The 14,343-nt window shown below is 41.1% G+C and overlaps 2 protein-coding genes across 2 annotated transcripts; both read right to left on the bottom strand.

Moving 5' to 3' along the window:
* Positions 1 to 4: 4 nt before the first annotated feature.
* znhit3 (zinc finger, HIT-type containing 3) lies at positions 5 to 1,592 on the bottom strand. The gene is made up of 5 exons (XM_010867559.5): positions 1,364 to 1,592; positions 1,132 to 1,169; positions 939 to 1,004; positions 589 to 672; positions 5 to 270 (listed from the first exon to the last, which is right to left on the bottom strand). The coding sequence occupies exons 1-5, from the start codon at positions 1,429 to 1,431 to the stop codon at positions 101 to 103; spliced, it is 426 nt and encodes a 141-aa protein (XP_010865861.1). The 5' UTR covers positions 1,432 to 1,592; the 3' UTR covers positions 5 to 100.
* A 3,640-nt stretch (positions 1,593 to 5,232) lies between these two features.
* On the bottom strand, positions 5,233 to 6,276 carry LOC105008281 (nuclear protein 1). The gene is made up of 2 exons (XM_010867560.5): positions 5,959 to 6,276; positions 5,233 to 5,560 (listed from the first exon to the last, which is right to left on the bottom strand). The coding sequence occupies exon 1, from the start codon at positions 6,199 to 6,201 to the stop codon at positions 5,971 to 5,973; it is 231 nt and encodes a 76-aa protein (XP_010865862.1). The 5' UTR covers positions 6,202 to 6,276; the 3' UTR covers positions 5,233 to 5,560; positions 5,959 to 5,970.
* Positions 6,277 to 14,343: the final 8,067 nt, after the last annotated feature.

The following is a 14,343-nucleotide window of genomic DNA, read 5'->3' as shown; positions in this document are numbered from 1 at the left end:
AATGTAGTTTCTGAATTTTATTATGTAAAAAAAAACATTGACTCAATGTGGGTCATTAATCTGCTTTCGCTCAGCTCGGATGTGGACAATTTGTTACAGTTCACTTGTTGTTCTCGACAACCTGCAGGCATCGATCTGACAGCTCAACAAACAAAGGCTCCTGCATGGCATTTTTCATGGCGTCTGCCTTGTCTTCCGCAGCATCCACACTGCTTATCAGCTGACGGAGATGGGGGTTCCCGAGCAGCTGCCTCAGCTCCTCTGACTTGCCTGTACGGAAACATAAACGGTATTACAGCACACTGTCAGATAAAGATTTCATATGATTGAGGAGCCGTGGTCAAGCGGGACTACGTGGGCACATGGCCCAACGCCAGGGACCAGTGTTTAGCGCTCCTCTCCATCCAACACCTGTGTCCATCTCACTGATCTCCCTCGATTACTAGTTTTAATAAAAGTGCAAAAAACACAGTACAAATAAATATCGTGCAACCCATCCAGACAATATGGCACCCAGGTGAACATGGCATGCCACTTTACACACGTTTTAACATTGACAGTTTAACTGGAAACAAAGGTATCTGGTACCTAATTGCTGGAGCCTCTGAAGAGGAACTTTATCTGTGTGGTCATCTTCATCAAGAAGATCCTCAACAGTCCAGGGTTCCGCTGCTGAAATAATCAGATACTACATGTTGAATATAGATTGTAGAACTGCTGTATTTCCTACTGAGGCAAATACAAACTCGATATATATTGTTTCTACAATTCCCTCCATATTAAAAAAAATAAAAATAAATGTCTAATACATTGATGAGATCTACAAATTGCTCTTTGATTATGGAACACCAACTCCCAATGGGAATTTATGAAAAGGTACCAGTTTCGTTGATACTAGATACAAGATGAACAAAGTGACGCTGATCATCACAACCTACCATTGCTGTAAGGTGCATTTAGTTCTTGAGCAGGAGGCACTGATTGTTTTAGGGGTTGGCAGGTATCTGGGGAAAAGACACATGGTAGACATGTTATTAGCTATTTATGCCTAAGATGTCCTTAATAAATGTGTACTCAATTCATTACTTGAGCTACTTTTTAACAGTGGGAAGAAAGTCCAAATAAAATTACCATTGGCCTTGTGTGTTTTGTAGCAACTGAGGGAACAACTGAAAAACACAAGGTAAACAATTGGAAACAGCGCAGGACAGATAAAGTTGGTTTGCTAGTGTAAACTACTCGTTTTATAACCATTCTTGCTGGCAGCAGTAACGATTGTTTTTATCTCACTTATAGCATTACAGCGTGGAGCTAGCTGGCTAACAGTTTTGTTTTTACAGTAGAAATAAGAAGAAATACTCACTATCTGATTCTACAGGCCGGGCATCGATATTTGGGTGTGTCTCCACTGCACACATTGCATATCTGCATTCTTTATCTAAATTGTACTAAATTCACTTAGAACAATTTTCCAGTATGTTGATAGCTAGCTAGCTAGCAAACACACGTTGGTTAAACTTGTTACGTAATAAGAGGTGAAGGGTGAAAGAACCGCTCAGTACCCTAGCCCCACCTCCTTTCTGAACCTACCGAGCCAATAGCATCCAGCTGCAGACCCGCAGACTCGGCTGGCTAATCGTTTAAGCAAATTAAACTCATATCAGATAATAGAGCCATAGATATAAAGCAATAATCTATTAACAGAACAGCTTTATTTCTATGACTCATTCTTCCTGACCCACTCCTCGCAATTTCAAAATGTTGTCGCTTGAAATCACGATACTTACGTTCAATTTTCAAATCACCTATTTACGCGTGGTTATTCTATGTAGGCTATTACCTCTATTATAAGTGAGATTATCTATACTGTTTACACCCATGTTTGAAAATATCAAATCAACCGCAAATGCAATATTTGTCAAAGAAAACGCTATTCAACCTTTTATCCAAATCGTGCAGCCCTACTTACACATAATACAATTAAAAACGGTAGATGTAAAACCTACATCTAAATTGTAACAATATGATTTAGCATAGCTCATTAGCATAGCTAAATAGTATTTTTCAACCCGCTAACAATATCTATAGAATCACTTCAGATAGACATAAAACAAACTGTTTCCTAGGTTACAGCTATCCCAACTAAACATTCTTTAATGTTATTGACTATGAATATTACATCTACATTACTAGTATTAGCTTACCAACAGTATCTATGTTGTTTAAGCTAGACACCAAAACAACATTGTTCACATGTTTATACCATCCTACCTCAAAACTCTTAAAAGGCCATACCAATTTCTAGCTGTACATCAACAATGATTATATTATGTCCAAAGTCAAAAGGTTTATTTGTCATTTGCAGTAACAAGTTACAGCAATGAAATGCTTGATTTTCCTACTCCCGAATGTGCAGTTAAGTTGAAAAGTGACAGTAATTATAATTAAAAAAAAATAAGAAGATAACACAATCAATCAGTAAAAACACTATACAAAAATAATAATAACAATACAACTATACAACCATAGTGTAATGCAGAAGTTACAGGTGTGCATGATATAAGTGACAGGTGTGAATGGGCTATGGATGGAAGGGAAGAGGGGTCCCTGAGTTGAGCAGCCTTACAGCCTGTGGAAAAAGCTGTCCTGTAGCCTGTTAGTTTTGGACTGAATGCTCCTGTATCTTCTGCCTGATGGCAGGTTGGTAAACAGTCCGTGGCATGGGTGGCTGGGATCAATCAATCAAATGTATTTATAAAGCCCTTTTTACAACAGCAGTTGTCACAAAGTGCTTTACAGAGACACCCGGCCTTAAACCCCAAGGAGCAAACAACAGTAGTGTTGAATTGCGGTGGCTAGGAAAAACTAAGAAGGTCGAATTTTAGGAAGAAACCTAGAGAGGACCCAGGCTCAGAGGGGTGACCAGTCCTCTTCTGGCTGTGCCGGGTTAGATATTAAGAGTCCAATTGGAATAATAAATGCATTTCTCTGGGCTAAATCTAGAGTCTATTTGATTTTAGACTAGGTCTGAAGTATGACCAGGTGGACAAGGACAGGGACAGCAACGGGCCCCCCAAACCAGGTAATCCGCAGGTGTGGACCTGGAATGATCCGTTTGCTCCTCCTCCTACATGTGCATAGATATGCCAAAATGATCAAACAAACAATTTCCCAAGCAGTCAAGCTCAACACCAAATCAACTCTTAACTATGTTTTAATGTCCATTAACAAAAGATTTATTCTCAGTAAGATAACTAGTATAAATAAACGGTAAAAAAGCCTAATACACAGTCCATTCTACTGCCTTAAAATTGACTTTCTGGGCACTGTCTAGGAAATCAGGTGTCCATAGAATTTCCCTGGGGAGCTCCACGCTTCCCGGTACTGGAGTATCCCACAGTCTTTAAAAAAATAACTCAGCAAATGGGACACATTTCTTCCCTTACAGGCCAGGGCATCTTGTTGAGGTTCACCACACCTAAATCAAGAACAAAGGATTAGAATGAGCATGCTTATATTTACAATACTGCCGAACACAGCATAATACACAAAACAGGTGAAACACAGAGAGTTTACTGTTGTATATCAATCAACTGTGATATAACATTATAATGCTGTACATCTGCACCCTGAACACAAGTTTGATAAGTGAATATACCTTTTATTCCTAACTTACATTTAAAATGTCAAAAACATAAAATAATAAAAGTGTTGATTGGTAATAATAAAAGTGTTGATTGGTACCTTAAAGTTGAATTACTATTCTAACTATTTTGAAAATACTTACTCTCAAGCCAGCCAAAGTGGGCCAGCTTTCTAAACTCCTGAGTGCTCACATCCCTCAAGGATGTGCAAGTTACCAGGTGGTGAACTGAGCATAATAAGAATCAAATTTAGTAAAAATCAGTTATGCACTACCTATCATGTTTGTATATAATAAACTGGTTAATATCTGTAGTAACTCATTTAGAGTATATACACTATGAGCACACTGGAGTTGTCCATGGAGACTTTAAATATGTTTATATATTTATAGAAACACTAAAAACACCTGACAGTGTAAATCATAAACATCCTGATTTTTTTTTTCAGAATAATTGTAAGGCCTCAAATAAGTCAAGATTCCATTAACAGTTCCCTAGTGACAATCCCATTAAGACTGTATTCTGTACAGAGTATTTTTTGGATAATCAATGTTAAGTGTAAAATCACTACTGCAATAATTTTGCTCTAAGCTAACGTAAACCTGTAACTACCTACATAACTTTCGTTATAAACGTGTAGCTACAGTACTACAGGTAGCTACAGCAGCAAACTTGAAACAATGGCCAGTTTTACAAGTGACCTGACACAGTACTGTACCTTGAAAACAAACAGTCCTGCTACCTAGCTATCGATTTCGACAGAGAAAATATCTATGTATTTGAATGCTGACTTTATCTATGAATTATGTCAAGTTTAATAATTTTCTTACCGGTGTCATCTGCGAGATTTCTGCATAAGAAAATTAAATGACGAAACAGAAGTGACGAAACGGAAAAGTTTTAGACAGCCGAGTCTGCAGGTCTTCAGCTGGATGATTCTCTTACCGGGCCCTATTTATACCAGTTGAAACACTTTAGTTACGCCTACAGGCCAGGGTGAGTAAAGGGCAAACCATCTGAATGTTGAAAGTAGAGAAAGCAGGAATAACCAACCACACTACCATGGAAAATACAAACAAAAACTTGCCAAGAAAGACTTTGTTCCGGTAATGGGTTTGCATCATTAGAGAAGAGAAAAAAGAGACACGTAAAATGACACGTAAGATTTCAAAATGTAAATGTTTTTTTTAAAGATTTTTTGCTTGAAAACATATGTGGATATAGAGCATAAGAGGGCAACATTTTCAGGATTTTGAAATTAAATGGAGGGACACATTCGTTTTGTAATGTGTTAATAATAACTGATTTGCAGGCCAGAAATGGGTAATAACTGAGACATTCATACAGTAGGTTCCATTATAACTATATAACTATTATTTTATAACTATGTATTACCTACCCGCCTTAGTTTGTCAACTCCTGCTGTAGTGTCACAAGTATTACTATTATCAGTAGAAGTACATTTTACAGTTTTGGCCTTACAGTGGGCAAGAATAATTATTACTTCAAGCAGCGCATATCAAATTAGTCTGATTTTTTAAATCATACAGTATTAATTGGAAACTAAATATGATCGACAACAGACATCTCTCATTAAGATATATTTTTATTTAAGAAATCAATTTAATTCACAATATAGGATTTTTAACCAAACAACAACTATCATAGCATTAGATTCCCAAACGGGTCTGCAACCATTTAAAACTAACTATTATTGCACACTGCTGTAACTGGAAGCCAGTCAGGTCTGGTTACAGGGGTGCAACGTGTGTAGGAGTCCACTCTTGAAACAACATGCCAAGGTGTTCTATCAGGCCGACCAGCATAGCAGGCCAGTCACCATCTACTCCAAACACTGGATCAGAAGGGCCAGGAAAGCAAACGGACATTTTCAAGTTTTCAGCTGGGGTTCATATCTGTATAGAGGGGAAACAGAAAAATACATGAGTACACAGAATAAATATAGACTGCTAAACTGAAAGTGTGCATAGCTCATATCGCATTTTTTTGGTTCACTATCCACCGTATACAGCTGTATGTCTAGATTAGCATGAAACTAGATTTTGTTTATGCTGTCCCTAAACTTCTACGCAAGTATAATTCGGAATATAAGTGTTTAATCCAGACCAGAATCATGTAAAAAAAATCTTTTTTTAAATCCACAGAAAGGAATGCACACGGCTCCATTGTCTAAAAAATGGCAGCCAGACAAGTAAAACAGGGAAGTAGAAGGACATGAACATAACTGTTTACACTGCTTTCAATTATAATTTGTTATTTTTTCCCCTTGCTTTTCTTTCTTCCACAGCATTACCTGACAAGTCAATCAAGATGTACTTTTGGTTCTCCTGCGTTTGAGTTCACTATTATGATATTTTTCCGCAATTTTCCTCTCGTGCCCGGCAGGAATATGTCGGTTGGTGTTCAGCTCGATTTCCCTCTTGGTTCTACCCTTTCCACCGGCGTGACATGGATATTCTGATAGATTGTAATAATCGTATTGGTCGTAATGGGCTTGTTCAAAAAAAGAAAATATTTCGATGTCAGTTGTCGTCATTTTGATAGAGGGAAATGTTGCAACAGAACTCCTGCAAAATCTACCAGCGGTGCAAAAGCTGAAGTAAACAGATGATGTCACTCACTGTTTATATACATGAAGTCACATGATCAAGAGACGAATCGGATTGGATCATGTTGAGGAACTTCTTATAAGTGTTTGAAGTATGGTGTCATACATGTGCTGGTCATAAAATTAGAATATCATCAAAAAGTCGATTTATTTCAGTAATTCCATTCAAAAAGTGAAACTTGTATAATTTATACATTCATTCCACACAGACTGATATATTTCAAGTTTTTATTTCTTTTAATTTTGATTATTATAACTGACAACTAATGAAAACCCCAAATTTAGTATCACCTGGTGCCACACTCTAATCAGCTAATTAACACAAAACACCTGCAAAGGCCTTCAGTCTAGTTCTGTAGGCAACAGAATCATGGAGAAGACTGCTGACTTGACAGCTGTCCAAAAGACAACCATTGACACCTTGCACAAGGAATGCAAGACACAAAAGGTCATAGCTAAAGAGGCTGGCTGTTCACAGAGCTCTGTGTGCAAGCACATTAATAGAGAGGCGAAGGGAAGGAAAAGATGTGGCAGAAAAAAGTGTACAAGCAATGGGGATAACCGCACCTTGGAGAGGATTGTGAAACAAAACCCATTCAAAAATGTGGGGGAGATTCTCAAAGAGTGGACTGCAGCTGGAGTCAGTGCTTCAAGAACCACCACGCACAGACGTGTGCAAGACATGTGTTTCAGTTGTCGCATTCCTTGTGTCAAGCCACTCTTGAACAAGACACAGTGTCAGAAGCGTCTCGCCTGGGCTAAAGACAAAAAGGACTGGACTGCTGCTGAGTTATGTTCTCTGGTGAAAGTAAATTTAGCATTTCCTTTGGAAATCAAGGTCCCAGAGTATGGAGGAAGAGAGGAGAGGCACAGAATCCACGTTGCTTGAAGTCCAGTGTAAAGTTTCCACAGTCAGTGATGGTTTGGGGTGCCATGTCATCTGCTGGTGTTGGTCCACTGTGTTTTCTGAGGTCCAAGGTCAATGCAGCCGTCTACCAGGAAGTTTTCGAGCACTTCATGTTTCCTGCTGCTGACCAACTTTATGGAGATGCAGATTTCATTTTCCAACAGGACTTGGCACCTGCACACAGTGCCAAAGCAACCAGTACCTGGTTTAAAGACCATGGCATCCCTGTTCTTAATTGGCCAGCAAACTCGCCTAACCTTAACCCTATAGAAAATCTATGGGGTATTGTGAAGAGGAAGATGTGATATGCCAGACCCAACAATGCAGAAGAGCTGAAGGCCACTATCAGAGCAACCTGGGCTCTCATAACACCTGAGCAGTGCCACAGACTGATTGACTCCATGCCACGCCGCATTGCTGCAGTAATTCAGGCAAAAGGAGCCCCAACTAAGTATTGAGTGCTGTACATGTTCATACTTTTCATGTTCATACTTTTCAGTTGGCCAACATAAAAAAAAAAATGTGTATTGGTCTTAAGTAATATTCTAATTTTCTGAGATATTGAATTTGGGATTTTCATTAGTTGTCAGTTATAATAATGAATAATCATAAAATGAAATAAACATTTGAAATATATCAGTCTGTGTGTAATGAATGAATATAATATACAAGTTTCACTTTTTGAATGGAATTACTGAAATAAATACACTTTTTGATGATATTCTAATTTTATGACCAGTACCTGTATAGTTAGGTTTGGTTTAATGCTTATTTTTTCTGCTTTCATATACATATATACACTCACCTAAAGGATTATTAGGAACACCTGTTCAATTTCTCATGAATGCATTTATCTAATCAACCAATCACATGGCAGTTGCTTCAATGCATTTAGGGGTGTGGTCCTGGTCAAGACAATCTCCTGAACTCCAAACTGAATGTCAGAATGGGAAAGAAAGGTGATTTAAGCAATTTTGAGCGTGGCATGGTTGTTGGTGCCAGATGGGCCGGTCTGAGTATTTCACAATCTGCTCAGTTACTGGGATTTTCACTCACAACCATTTCTAGGGTTTCCAAAGAATGGTGTGAAAAGGGAAAAACATCCAGTATGCGGCAGTCCTGTACGCAAAAATGCCTTGTTGATGCTGGAGGTCAGAGGAGAATGGGCCGGCTGATTCAAGCTGATAGAAGAGCAACTTTGACTGAAATAACCATTCGTTACAACCGAGGTATGCAGCAAAGCATTTGTGAAGCCACAACACGCACAACGTTGAGGCGGATGGGCTACAACAGCAGAAGACCCCACTGGGTACCACCCATCTCCACTACAAATAGGAAAAAGAGGCTACAATTTGCACGAGCTCACCAAAATTGGACAGTTGAAGACTGGAAGAATGTTGCCTGGTCTGATGAGTCTCGATTTCTGTTGAGACATTCAGATGGTAGAGTCAGAATTTGGCGTAAACAGAATGAGAACATGGATCCATCATGCCTTGTTACCACTGTGCATTAGGCATTGTTTAAATGCCATGGCCTACCTGAGCATTGTTTCTGACCATGTCCATCCCTTTATGACCACCATGTACCCATCCTCTGATGGCTACTTCCAGCAGGATAATGCACCATGTCACAAAGCTCGAATCATTTCAAATTGGTTTCTTGAACATGAAAATGAATTCACTGTCCTGAAATGGCCCCCACAGTAACCAGATCTCAACCCAATAGAGCATCTTTGGGATGTGGTGGAACGGGAGCTTCCCACAAATCACCATCAACTGCAAGATGCTATCCTATCAATATGGGCCAACATTTCTAAAGAATGCTTTCAGCACCTTGTTGAATCAATGCCACGTAGAATTAAGGCAGTTCTGAAGGCGAAAGGGGGTCATACACAGTATTGGTATGGTGTTCCTAATAATCCTTTAGGTGAATGTATATATATATATATATATATAAAAGCAGAAAAACCTTGGTCTTGGTGGCGGACTTGCCTGAGAGGGAAAAACAGGCCACCCACTTCCATGCCATGTTAACTGACTATAGGTGGCGCTGTAATTAAACAAGGCACAAGGGGGTGTAGTATGTGGCCAATATAGCAAGTTGCATGCGCAGAAGGCATTGATACAACCCTAACCTTTGGAATGTTAGCCAAATACCACAAACCCATAAGGTTCTGTATTGCTATTATAATCTGGTCACCAGTGTCATTAAAGCAGGGCTTTCAGCCTATCAGCATCCAGAACACCTATTTGTAAAGTGTGGTTCCGTTTGTCCATACGGTGGCAATGTTGAACAGGAAAAACTATTCATAGCTATATTGTTTGATCTCTTAGGCATCTGCAGAAAACTACAATTACAGAAGGGTGTAGCAGTTCTACAGAATATTACTGTCAAAGAAGGATTTTACAGAAACAAATGTTTAGTCACGGTAATTGAAAATGGTAAAAAATACATTAAAGGCCAGCCACCTAAGTGGCGTATAATATAGGTCTAACTCGCTGCATCTCAAGATGGCCCAGCCAGGTGTCAACTCATTATTCAACTAGTTTGAACTGATGAATTGTGCATCATGACATTTGTTACAGATGAAAAGAGGATAGGGCAAAGCTGTGGAGTAATAAAATGGAGTAATCAGGTATCAGGATTTGAAGATTTTTTTAATAAATTACAACTTTCCCTTTACAGTTTCCTCATTACATGTTTTGTGTAACTTATTTAACCAGGTGGGTTTATTCTTATTTTAAATGATTACCTGGCTACAGGTATTCAATTACAAGACAGTAAAAGAGAACAGAAATATTGTAAAATATACAGCTCCGGAAAGAATTAAGAGACAGCTGTACTTTTTATTTCCTTTCCAAAAAAGTCAAAAAGGAAAGTTTTGAGTGAGGAACAGAAGTGTTCAATTTGCAGTGGTCTCTTAATTTTAATCCTTCTGTTCCTCACTCAAAACCTTCCTTTTCGACTTTTTTGGAAAGGAAAGAAAAAGGTGCAGTGGTCTCTTAATTTTTTCCGGAGCTGTATATTTTTAGATACACAGCTCCAAAAAATTAAGGCAAAACCTAAATCACACATCGAGTCTCCATGAACGAAATGCCTTCGTCATCCAGGAATTCCCTACACACTGGTCACATGAGGCCAGGCATTGTTCTGCACCAGGAGGAACCCAGGGCTCAATGCACCAGCGTAAGGTCTGACGATGGGTCTGAGGATTTCATCCCGGTACCTAACAGCAGTCAGGGTACCGTTGGCTGGCATGTGTAGATCTGTGCGACCCTCCAAGGATATGCCTCCTCAGTCCATCACTGACTCACCGCCAAACCGGTCAAGCTGGATGATGTTGCAGGCAGCATAACATTCACCACGGCATCTCCAGACTCTTTTACGTCTGTCACATGTGCTCAGTGTGAATCGGCTCTCATCTCTGAAGAGAACGTGGCGCCAATGACGGACCTGCCAATTCTGGTGTTCTCTGGCAAATGCCAATCATGGTGTTGGGCTGTGAGTACAGGTCGCACTAGAGGATGTCAAGCCCTCATGCCACCTTCATGGAGTCTGTTTCTGACAGTTTGGGAGTCAATTTGTAGAGCTCTGGCAGTGCTCCTCCTGTTTCCCCTCGCACAAAGGAGCAGAAACCGGTCCTGCTGCTGGGTGGATGCCCTTCTACGGCCCAGTCCAGCTCTCCTCGTGTAACGGCGGCTCATCTCCTGGTATCTCCTCCATGCTCTGGAGACTGGACAGGGAGACGCAGCAAACCTTCTTGCGATGGCATGTATAGATGTGAACGATAGGGAGAGAGCAATTGTCTGTGGCCACCACCTGCAAAACAATTCCCTTTTTGGGGGTTGTCTTGCTGTTGCCTCTCCAGTGCGCCTGTTGTCACTTTCATTTGCACCAAAACAGGTGACATTGATTCACAATCGCTTATGCTTCTTAACTGGACAGATTGATATCCCTGAAGTTTAATTGACTTGGTGTTATACTATGATAATGTGTTCCCTTAAGCCTTATGAGCAGTATAATTAAACAAATGGCAAAATTAACAAATAAACACTATGTACACATCAAAAAAAAATATTTAAAATTACACTCAATACATCTGGACACAAATGTAACGTAATATTCTGAAATTGTTCAGGCACCATTCCCAGAATTTTATGAGAATGGTGTATGCAAAATTACCCAAGAAAAACCATAGCCTCACCAAGAAACATTTATCAACAGATTATGTGGTAGGTGGTGGTTTTGCAACGTTCAAAATCATGGGAACTCGGTACATGGAAATGTCTAATCTGACATCATGCCCTGTTTAAAACAACTCATAGGGAACTGGGAACTTGGAAATCTCTGACCTATGATACCAGTGCTTTGAAGACAGCTGGGCCCCTTGAAAACAATAAGCTCTGACTGAGAAAAATAAACTTTCATTCAGCTTGAATTCCTACTTAGAAACTTCAGGATTATTCTAGAGCACTGACTTCCTGATCCGAAGTTCACTTATTTAATGTAAGGGCCATGTTAATTAGCCAGTTCCAAACTGTTTTGTACCTGTGTGATTCTTTTACCTAGCTTTCTTAAAATACATGCACTTACTGTAAGAATGCTAAATGATTAAAATTAAGATATTATTTGGAAATTGGCATATTACACAGATGGTTGTACACCTCACATGGAACCACTTCTGCTTGTTGGTTTGTATACCAACCAACTTTTTAATCTGATGTAAATTCAACCCTTATTTGGCTTTTCCAATTTTGTACATTAGTAAAATAGACTCTCAGCATGTGCAAAAAGCAGTGGACACAATTTGACTTAAACAGCTTAGCAAATTAATAGTAACCACCTAAGTGTATTGATCAAACAATTTGAAACTGAATCTCCCTGCTGTTTTTCTCTGTAATCCAACCTATGCAGCTTGTGTTCTGGAATCATAATCTTGTCAGATGTCCTTGAGACTCTGCTTGACCTAGATCTGCTATTCATTAGGCTGGGAGTCCCAGAGGCCCTAAACCCAAGCACCAGAAACAACTAATTTCTTACAGTCTCATTTCATTGTACAAATTAATGTTAATGTTTTAGTACAAGAGGGATGTCCCATCGGCTAGCTAAACTGTGGCTCAATGGATTGGCAAACATTATATTTAGAGAGCGCAAAAAAATGGACAGTCTATTGTGTTGGTGTGTAGGAAGTCTGGGTGGGAGAGAGAGGCTGTTCATGTCTGGCTGGGAGAGAGGGGGACCAGAGCCAGGGAGAGTGGGACCAGAGGGAGAGAGGGGGACCAGAGGGAGAGAGGGGGACCAGAGGGAGAGAGGGGGACCAGAGGCTGGGAGAGGGGGACCAGAGGGAGAGAGGGGGACCAGAGGGATTGAGGGGGACCAGAGGGAGAGAGAGGGGGACCAGAGGGAGAGAGGGGGACCAGAGGGAGAGAGGGGGACCAGAGGGATGGAGGGTGACCAGAGGGAGAGAGGGGGACCAGAAGGATTGAGGGGGACCAGAGGGAGAGAAAGGGGGACCAGAGGGAGAGAGGGGGACCAGAGGGATGGAGGGTGACCAGAGGGAGAGAGGGGGACCAGAGGGAGAGAGGGGGACCACAGGCTGGGAGGGGGACCAGAGCAAGGGAGAGGGGGACCAGAGGGAGAGAGGGGGACCAGAGGGAGAGAGGGGGACCAGAGGGAGAGAGGGGGACCAGAGGGATGGAGGGGGACCAGAGGGAGAGAGAGGGGGACCAGAGGGAGAGAGGGGGACCAGAGGGATGGAGGGTGACCAGAGGGAGAGAGGGGGACCAGAGGGAGAGAGGGGGACCAGAGGGAGAGAGGGGGACCACAGGCTGGGAGAGGGGGACCACAGGCTGGGAGAGGGGGACCAGAGGGAGAGAGGGGGACCAGAGGGAGAGAGGGGGACCAGAGGGAGAGAGGGGGACCAGAGGGAGAGAGGTGGACCAGAGGCTGGGAAGGGGGTAATGAGGTACCTTTTCAAGCAAGCGAGTTTATTTATATAGCACAATTCATACATAGAAGCAATTCAATGTGCTTTACAAGGAAAAGAAATACAGCTCCGGAAAAAATTAAGAGAACACTGCACCTTTTTCTTTCCTTTCTGAAAAAGTTGAAAAGGAAAGTTTTGAGTGAGGAACCAAAGTGTTCAATTTGCAGTGGTCTCTTAATTTTAACCCCTCTGTTCCTCACTCAAAACCTTCCTTTTCGACTTTTTTTTAGAAAACAGTCAGATCGTTACAATTCTCTAACCCCCCTCCAGGGGGTTATGATCCACTAGCTCTCATGGTGGCGCTATAAATGTCACAGATTTTTAGAAATTCACCAAAAATCAGCCAAATCAGTCAGAGACATGAAACTTTCTGAACTAGGTAACTGAGACGCTCATTGTTTGATGGAGCCAAGGATTCTTCAGCTAAACACTTTCCCATTCAAAGTGAGTGGTATTAGGAATCCAAACCAGGTGTCAATTCATTTCGGGCCACTGCATGGGCGTGTGACGCTACTTCCAATTTCCCATCTGATGAATCTGTAAGGAAGAGGATTTTAGCTGTCACTGAGGTGGCTAGGAAGCTCAGGGTTAGGTGGCTAATGCAATGCAGCTAATGCTAGGTGGCTAATGTTAGGTGGCTAACGCAAGGCGGCTAATGCAGGGTGGCTAACAATAGGTAGCTAACACTAGATGTCTAACAATAGGTGGCTAATGATAAGGGGCTAACGCAAGGTGGCTAACGCTAGGTGGGCAAGGTGGCTGCACATGGTACTAGGTGGCTAACTGGGTGGCTAACGCTAGGTGCCTACCGCAGGTGCTACAGCCGCTAAAAATGTCACAGATGTTAAGATATTGACTGAAATTCTCCAATACAATTTGACACATAACATTTTCTGTGGAACTTAATCAGTACATCATGTATCTTTGATCTTTAATGTAAACCATCTCCACTTTCTCGACCCCCCAGCCCGTACAGCCCCCACACATCATTTTTCTTTCAACATACAAAAACGTCACGGTTTGTCTTAGACACTTGATTTCCATCGTCTGTCTCCACAACCTCCCAAACACATTCTCATTTACCCCCATTTGCTCTCCTCCCTCCACACTATCACACACATTATATTAACCCTCCACACTATCACACACATTATATTAACCCTCCACACTATCACAC

The sequence above is a fragment of the Esox lucius genome, chromosome 7 (genome assembly GCF_011004845.1).
Source record: "Esox lucius isolate fEsoLuc1 chromosome 7, fEsoLuc1.pri, whole genome shotgun sequence".
Taxonomy (NCBI): Eukaryota; Metazoa; Chordata; class Actinopteri; order Esociformes; family Esocidae; genus Esox; species Esox lucius.
The sequence above is the reverse complement of the archived record's forward strand: the minus strand, read 5'-3'. Positions and strand labels throughout refer to the sequence as shown.

Bases quoted from the DNA above. Each gene is read 5' to 3' on its own strand.
- LOC105008281 (XM_010867560.5), bottom strand. From the start codon at position 6,201: ATGACGACAACTGACATCGAAATATTTTCTTTTTTTGAACAAGCCCAT.
- znhit3 (XM_010867559.5), bottom strand. From the start codon at position 1,431: ATGCAGATATGCAATGTGTGCAGTGGAGACACACCCAAATATCGATGC. The intron at 1,170-1,363 runs GTGAGTATTTCT...TGTGTTTTTCAG, and splicing joins CCGGCCTGTAGAATCAGATA to TTGTTCCCTCAGTTGCTACA. The intron at 271-588 runs GTACCAGATACC...GTTTCCGTACAG, and splicing joins TCAGAGGCTCCAGCAATTAG to GCAAGTCAGAGGAGCTGAGG.